This window comes from Alligator sinensis, unplaced genomic scaffold, assembly GCF_000455745.1.
Source record: "Alligator sinensis unplaced genomic scaffold, ASM45574v1 scaffold933_1, whole genome shotgun sequence".
NCBI classification, from domain to species: domain Eukaryota; kingdom Metazoa; phylum Chordata; order Crocodylia; family Alligatoridae; genus Alligator; species Alligator sinensis.
Genome location: NW_005842542.1, coordinates 106,281 through 114,699, shown reverse-complemented (window position 1 = coordinate 114,699; position 8,419 = coordinate 106,281). Strand labels below are relative to the sequence as shown.

Genomic DNA, 8,419 nt, shown 5'->3' with positions numbered 1-8,419 from the left:
CAAAATGCGCGCACACAAATTTTAAAACACAATTCCTTATCTTAAAGTGAAAGAAAGAGGAAGGAAGAAAGGTAGAAAAAGAGAAACATATCCAAAGAAGGGAGAGCAAATGCAGGCAAGAGGAAAAGGGGGCTTTCTGCTACAAGGGTACTTGGGGAATTAACTGGAGTCGTAGCAGATCCTCTGGCACAACTGTTTGAGCACTCATGGCGCTCAGGACAGGTCCCAGAAGATTGGAAAAGGGCCAGCGTGTGGTCCCTGTTTTCAAGAATGGGAGGAAGGAGGAACAGGGTAACTATAGGCTGGTTAGTCTTGCCTCTATCCTTGGCAAGACCTTTGAGAAAATTGTGAAGGATCACATTTGCAGGGGACCAGTGGGTAAAATGATGGTAAAGGGCAATCGGCATGGATTCATAGCAGGCAAATCCTGCCTGACTAACCTGGTTTCTTTTTACGACTTGGTCACAAAATGCTTGGATGAAGGAATAGAGATAGATGATACTTGCATAGATTTTAAAAAGGCCTTTGACACAGTGTCACAACCAATTCTTATAAATAAACTAAACAGTTGCATTGTAGATTATTACACAGTCAGGTGGGTAGAAAATTGGCTTATGGGACACACCCAGAGATTGGTAGTGGATGGGTTGGTTTCTACCTGGAGAAAAATGGGCAGCAGAGTCCCCCAAGGCTCTGTCCTGGGACTTGGACTATTCAGTATCTTCATTAGTGATTTGGATGAGGGAGTAGAAAGCACCTTGAGGTACACAAACTAGACGGCAGGTAACGAATCCAGGCTGATTTGGACATGCTGGGGAAATGGGCCAAGCAGACAAGGATAAGTGTCGTGTTGCACCTGGGGAGGAAGAATCATCAACACTCCTATAGCCTGGGAGGTACCACTCTAAGTAGCACAACTGCGTAGTCGACTCCAAAATGAACACAAGTTACCAGCATGATGAGGTAATAAGTAAAGCTAACCGCACCCTTTCTTGCATAAGTCGGTGCATCACAAACAGGTCTAGGGAGGTGATACTTCCCCTCTATGCAGCATTGGTCAGGCCGCAGCTGGAGCACTGTGTCCAGTTTTGGGCACCACACGTCAGGAGGGATGTGGATGGCCCAGAGAGGGTTCAGAGGTGGGCCACTCATCTGGTTAAAGGCCTACAGAAAAAACCCTATGTGGACTGATTGGGAGACCTAAACCTCTTCAGCCTCTGCAAGAGGAGGCTGAGAGGTGATCTCATGGCTGCCTACAAACTCGTTGGGGGTGCCAGCAAGAAATAGGGGATGCACTGTTTACCAGGGCGCATGTCGGGGTAACTAGAAATAATGGGCACAAACTGGAAGAGAGCAAATTCAGATTGGACATCAGGAAAAAATTCTTTACTGTGAGGGTTGCCAAAATATGGAATAAGCTTCCAAGGGAGGTGGTGCTGTCCCCTTCCTTGGAGGTGTTTAAAAGCAGATTGGATAGGCATCTGGCTGAGGTCATCTGACCCCAGCACTCATTCCTGCCCAGGGCAGAGGTTGTGCTCTCTGATCTAATAGGTCCCTTCCGATCCTAACATCTATGAAACTATGTTTTAAATTTGTTAAATTTGGACCTTTTTTTAAAATTACATTGGCAGTTCACTATTAACAGTGTTTTATGGCCTTAGGCTACTGAAAAGTCAAATTTTGATGGCTTTTGTGCCAAAGTAAGCTTTTTTGTTTTTGAAGATAGTGTGTCCTGGACTCAAGTCCCGTGTTTCAAATTTAGTTAAAAATGATGTTGCCCTTTCAGTCTCTTCTGAAGTTGATTCTGAAAGAGAATATCAAAGAATCTATCTGATAGATGCATTTTAGAGTTTAAGCATAACATATTGCAAGGTAAAAGCCATGCATTTTAATAGGAAATAATTAAAATGTGACTGCATACTATGTCCTTGTCCAGCATCCTCTATGCAGACATTGTCGGATTCACACGGCTGGCTAGCGACTGCTCTCCCAAGGAGTTGGTAGTGATGCTGAATGAACTCTTTGGGAAGTTTGATCAAATTGCAAAGGTAGGTTCTGCACTTTTGGTTTTTAAAAGTAGTGTTTGCCTGCATTGAGATGATAACTTTTCTGCAGTTCACAGAAGGAAGGGGTCAGGAGTCGGTGCTTTTGCCGCAGTAACTAAAATGCAGGGTAGGTTGCATCCATGGGAGATTCTGACTTACTTGACTTTCAGCTAATAAAAATCCCAACAATGTAAAGTAAAATTAATTTAAAAGTCATTAGAAGATCAGGAAAGCTGCTTGAAAGCCAGAAGGATGGTTTGTGGGACAAAACCTAAGCTAGTTTTTGTGGATTCTGCTCTAAGGTCTGGCTGCTGAATGTATGAGTCTCTGAGTTACTTAACTCTTTGTTTGGCTAACCCACATATGAAATGGGAATAGTAAGATTTATCTACAGTCCTGTACAGATGTATTGAGTGGATTCTGCTAGATGCTTTGAGATCCCTTGAAATGCTTTTTATGTAATAGAAAATGTTGCAGTGTTCTTTTGAGTTAGTTACTGTTTTATATAATAACAATTAAAAACTATAAGAGAACTTGTAACACAAAGAGAAGGATTTATTTTCTCTAATGTCTTAAGTTTTTCTTTTCTAAGGTGAAATTATAGTTGCGGTATAATTAAGTGATTGCACTCAAATAAGAGAGAATTCTATCCTGTTTTACTAGTATATAGAAGGCAGGGTAGATTTGCACCTTACAGACTAACCAAAGTAGATCTGTTTGTTGATTTGTCTGTTACTTGCATGCAATTCAATCTGAAACTGGTAGACTAAAACAGTCTGACATCTATATTTGATATACTTTGTGCCAAAAATGTCAGACTAATACAGCAAAGAGGGACAGAGGGAAAAATATTGTTTGCAATGGCCTGGGCTGTGTCTACCAGTGTTTTCACAGACATCCATGTCTGTACCTACATTGGTTAAAGAAAAAAATTATAACATGGTAAAGTTAGTGTCCAGCAAGTGCAGTATATGTTAAACTGAAGATTGAGAAGTCTGCAAGCTGTATGTCCACATGAGCAGATCAGATTAATATTTGCCCCCTTAATTGCATAAGTGATAGTGAGTGTCTTGATTAGGGTTGTCCAACTGGCAGCTCATGAGCTTCATGCAACCTGCAAGCTCCTACCTGGCTGCCATTTCACCTCCCCATTTGCTCCTGCCACAGCAGCTAGGAGAGGTCTTGGCTGTCAAAGCTGTATGCAGCAAAAGAGGGAGACTGCCCATGCTGCAGGTAGGTCGTGCATATGTCTGGGAGGAATGGGGAGCAGTATGTGACCCCTTGTGGCCTGTACATTGAATAGCCCTGGTCTTGATCAGAAATAGGCTGCAATATGGGGTGGGCTTCAGTCTCATAAGAAGTGCAGTGCTCCTGACTGACTCTGTCATTTCCTTGGCTCGCTGTTCAGTTAACTCTGGCAGTTTCTTGAGGCTTTACCCCTTACTTCTCCTTTTCTTGGTCTAGGCATTGGGATTAGGTTGCTGGGTGTTTCAGCTAGCTGATTCTTATTCAGAGATGAGATGAGGAGATGAATGCTGCTACGTCTACTGGATGAGTTGGTGACTGGGTTAACTAGGAGTCTGCGTGCATCCCAGTGTGGCCCAACTCCACTTGTGGCAGAACAGAGAGGTGCACGGAACAGCCCTCCCTCCTCAGGCTCCTGGTAGCGGTCAGCGGGCTGGATAGGATCAGTTTGTAGGCTGAATACAGCCCATGGGCTATATTTTGCCCACCCCTTGGCTAAATAGAGGAAGCAATTCCTGGGGCTGGTCAGTAAGGCCAGGAATGTGGATTGATGAACGCAGTGCTCAGTGCTAGTTTGGCTTGAAAGTTGCTGGCAACATCGTACAGAATAATGTTTTTTAAAATACAAAAAGCAAGAAACTGCATCCCCCAACTCTGGAGTATGGTAATTAACTTTGCACTTACAATTTAGGATGTTTCCAGCATCTCAGAACAGCCTCATAATTCAGTTTCCTGTTGTTCACATCTTCTAGTAAACTCTGCTACATCCAATTTCAGACTTCTAGTTATGCATAGAGATGAAATGGGACTGCTGCAGCAAGTATTTAATTCTGCTAAGACTCATTACCACTATAGTGCTGTTGGAGTCAGTAGACCAAATGCTGGCAGGAAAGGTTTGCAGGATTCAGTTGCTGCTGGAGTCTTAAGAATGGCACTGGTCTGTTTTTTGTGTGTGTCTAGTCCTGTGTAATGATTTTTCTGCTCTCAACCCTGTGAAGGTGATACAGCTTTAAAAGAGTAAAGCTGCATTCATTCTGTTGTGTCCTGTGTGACCAGACAAAAAAAAATCCAGCTAAGTTCTGATTCTAGAAATGTATTCTTGCTGAAGAACAAGCAAAGATCAATGCCTGCCTTTCAGAACTTCCAGTGCTTGAATTTCATTTATTTATTTGATTCATATGCTGCCCTTTCCAAAAAGGCTCAGGGTGGCTTACAGTAGGAGACAAAACAATGTATAATAGCAGGTAGAATGTTATGTTTAAAGATCTTTGTTTGACTTAGAAACAAGTATATTTTGAGTTATGCATATAACTGAAGCCTAGATAGAAGATTTTAATGGGCTTGTAAAATCTTTTGTTGGTGAAGTTCTAAAAATTTCTATGAAGTAGGCAGGAGAAATTATAAATTCTAACTGCTGTTAAAGTATTATGTCATTTTGCTATAAGTCATTTAAACAGAAGGAGCTTTATGAAAGCGATTTAATTAAATCTTGATGGATGCGGTCAAATTAAATTGTTAAATGTGCTGTATCACTAGTGCTAAAATAGCATAAGTACATGGTTAAAACCTTTTAAACAATAAGTCATCCTTTCCCACACTTTTAGTTTTTCATATAGTATTTCCATGAATTTAGTTCCCATTAAAACGTCACAAGCACTGAAGACTGAGCAGGTCATACTAACTTTTTCATTAAAAGCCATAGTGTACACTAAGTCTTATGAATACATGGTATTTCAGTTGCCATTAGCTTTTTTGTGCTGCAGAAGTTAAGGTAAAAATAGAAACTTTGTGAAAAGGATTTGAAAAGATAACTGAGCATTGTTTGAATTTTCAGAAAAGTTAATGGTTGAATTGCCTTTATAATAGTAGAGTTTATTTTTATATAATATTTCAGAAAAATAATCTCAGCATTCCACATCTAATTTTCTAGTATAAGTACACTGTATATGTTACAAGTTACCCTGCTATCAGCACCAGTAGATAAGAGGTTTGAACTGAAGAAATGTAAAAAGTTTGGACTTTTGCAAAAAGTCTGAAAATAGTTTTCATTAAGCCCTACAAAATTTTATTTTGCCTGTCTTACTTCAACCTAGTGTATCACCCTGGTTTTGTAACATTTTGAGAGATGAGTAATGTGGCTGCATAAGTATACAGTAATCAAATTGGATGTTTTTAAAACAAAATGATGGAAACATTTAATTAAAATAAGACCAAACTTAAGTTCATTGAAAAATTCAACTTAATTTTCTTGGGTATATCAGTACGTCTGGACAAGGGTTATACTTTGAAGATAAGTGATGGAGTACAAGAAAACTATGATAGGATTATATTATACTTGGAGTGTTTTGCTTGTAAGAAGAAAAGCCAGAGTAAAGATTGAAGATGTTTTAGGAATCAAGTCATGCCAAGCCAAAAAAAAATACTATTGCTCTTTACTTCACAAATGTGTAATAGAAACATAGAGAAACTAAGTGATTTTCCCCAAATTACCTAAAAAAAAAAATAAAAAAATCCATGGCATAGCTGTGAATTGAGCCCAATTCTTTGGAGTCTCAGTCTAGCACCTTAACCGTAAAAACGTACTTCCCCCTATAATCTATTAAACAGAAAAGGTATGTGGCTGCCTAGCTACTGTCGTGGTTATACTGAGAATCTGCAGGGTGGCCCAAGACAATAGAGAACATGGGGTGTTCTCTCACTGTTCTGAGTGCCTGATTAGTCTTCCCTTTCCCAAGACGTTTGTTTAATTTAAATGAATGTCTTGAAGCTAAACATCACAAGTAATCACCTTTTGCTCTTCTACTGGCAATAAAGAACAGCAGTCTCAACTGAATTGCTGCCCTGTGATTAGCTTCTAGCAGTGGAGAAGTGTCATGCATGTTGGCTTCCCTCTTCAGTCAACTGAAAATATCTTCAGCAAAGTTGCTGGGGTGATTATTTTGTTCCTTCTTTCTTTCCCCAAGTCTTGGCAAGCATTGTGATAAGACACAATACTTTATCTACTCAGCTAGTGTTTCAAGATTCTACTCACCCCAAGTAAATATGCTATTTTTTTAATGTTTTTCTCATAATGAAAACCCCAGTAAAAGAAATAGGTTTTGTCCTTCAGGTGGTAGGTTCCTGACTTCTAATGAAGCCTTTTTACAGATTTCTGGCTTTAAGTTTAGTTAGGGTTTATTTCAGTAATTCAGAAGTGATAAAGGCAAGAGGAAACAAAAATAAGAAACCTCTTTGATTTTGAAGGGAGAGGGAGAATGTCTTTGATTTCAGCCAGCATTAAATGGGGCCATACTTTTCTTCTAACAGTACTGACAATGGATTGCTCCTGTGCTATGTGCCTATCTGCAATGTTTTCCCCCCCCCCTGTTATTGTTCTTTGTTTTGATTTTGCAGGAAAATGAATGCATGAGAATAAAAATTTTGGGAGACTGTTATTACTGTGTCTCAGGCCTACCTGTATCATTACCAGTTCATGCCAGGAATTGTGTGAAAATGGGACTTGACATGTGTGAAGCTATAAAGTATGTATAGTAACAAACTTTATAACATACATCCAGAATATATGGATATAGCTTTGAATTGCAGTGTTGAATTTTTTAAGAAAGCTATGAAGCTATTGGATAAGGTTATTTTTAGCCTGTGCTGTGGACAGTCTGGAATAAGGATTCTCAATCAAGGCACCAGTACTTGAGAAAGTTATCTATAGCATCAACCTGACATTCAAGTAGCATAGAATGGTTTAATTATATATAAGATACATTTAGGAAGCCAAAGAGATTTAATTATCTTCTTTAAAAATCTTTTATCTGAAATGGTGTGAAGTGTAGCCTAAGGGTGATATTTCTAAAAGCATTCAGTTGGCCTAAATTCATTCCCCTTGACTTAAGTGGGAGACATGTTACACCACTGCTATGGGCTTTTGACAATGCCAGGCTAAATTCTTATCAGCATGAGACTGATTCTCATCTATATTCTAATTTGAATGCAAAAGACATTGCTGTTCTGAGCCCCTATATGCAGTTAGCTGAGATTTAATTCATTTGTTTATTCTCTCTTTGGAAGATCAAAGCCACACTATTATTATATGTAATAAAATTAAAAAATACTTAAAATACACAGATCAGAGGAACTCTTGATGAAGAGCATCTTTGGTTAATTATAACAAATCTCTACTTTTTTACTGTCCTCAGCAATTTTCAGTTTTACATATGCTTTCCAGTAAGTGGAAAACAATTAAGTACTGTGGAGGAAAGTATATGTCTGGGAAGTTCGTTAATTATCTAGTAATTTCCTTCTCCCATAGGCAAGTGAGAGAAGCTACTGGAGTAGACATCAATATGAGAGTTGGTATTCATTCTGGGAATGTACTTTGTGGTGTGATCGGACTCCGGAAATGGCAATACGATGTTTGGTCTCATGATGTTTCCTTAGCAAATCGTATGGAATCTGCAGGAGTACCTGGGTAAGGATCTTTGATTTCAGTGCTGCTTCAGTTCCATAAGGAAGGTTTTCATAGCTGTTTCTGGAACTATAAATAAGGGAGGTTATAAATGAGCAAAAATGTGCATTTATTACAGCTGTTTAAAATATTGGCATTGTCTGATAATTTCCTTCTAAAAATTATCTATAGAAATTATAGAATTAAATAGTTGTAATCTTGTGTGAATGAATGCCACTTATGCAGCTTTTGACTTTTCTGGAATCTCAAATTTTGTGTCCAGTAGTATACTATATACTGACCTATTTGATTCATATTATACACGAAAATATCTATATTTGTGATCTGATAGAGAAACATACACACAGCGCTTCAGTGGACAACTCAGTGTTGTATATTTACCTAGTGTTTCTGTTGATAACATAAGCCAGGCGTGAGCATGTGTACACATGCATATGCCTATATTATTTTAAAAATTGAGGGCTATAATTAGATCCAGAAACCCAAGGCAGGCATTTGATGTATAAATTATAATTTTGTGTTGTTCATCTATAATGGTTCTCTCTCTGCAGTCCTTTTCTTCAGCGGGTGGCAAAGCATTTTACAAAGGAAAGTATGTTTGTTGATATAACTTTTGTAGATGGAGAAAATGAGGCAGACCTGTGAAGTGACTTGCCCAGAGTTGGTGTGG

At 38.8% G+C, this 8,419-nt stretch overlaps 1 protein-coding gene across 1 annotated transcript in view; it reads left to right on the top strand.

The window, feature by feature from the left end:
• Positions 1–8,419, top strand: part of ADCY7 (adenylate cyclase 7) — a 62,844-nt gene that overhangs the window by 18,437 nt on the left and 35,988 nt on the right. The window contains exons 7-9 of the mRNA XM_025213620.1: positions 1,937–2,048; positions 6,684–6,811; positions 7,594–7,752. Of these exons, the coding sequence (XP_025069405.1) occupies positions 1,937–2,048; positions 6,684–6,811; positions 7,594–7,752 (399 nt within the window). The remainder of the gene's footprint in view (positions 1–1,936; positions 2,049–6,683; positions 6,812–7,593; positions 7,753–8,419) is intronic.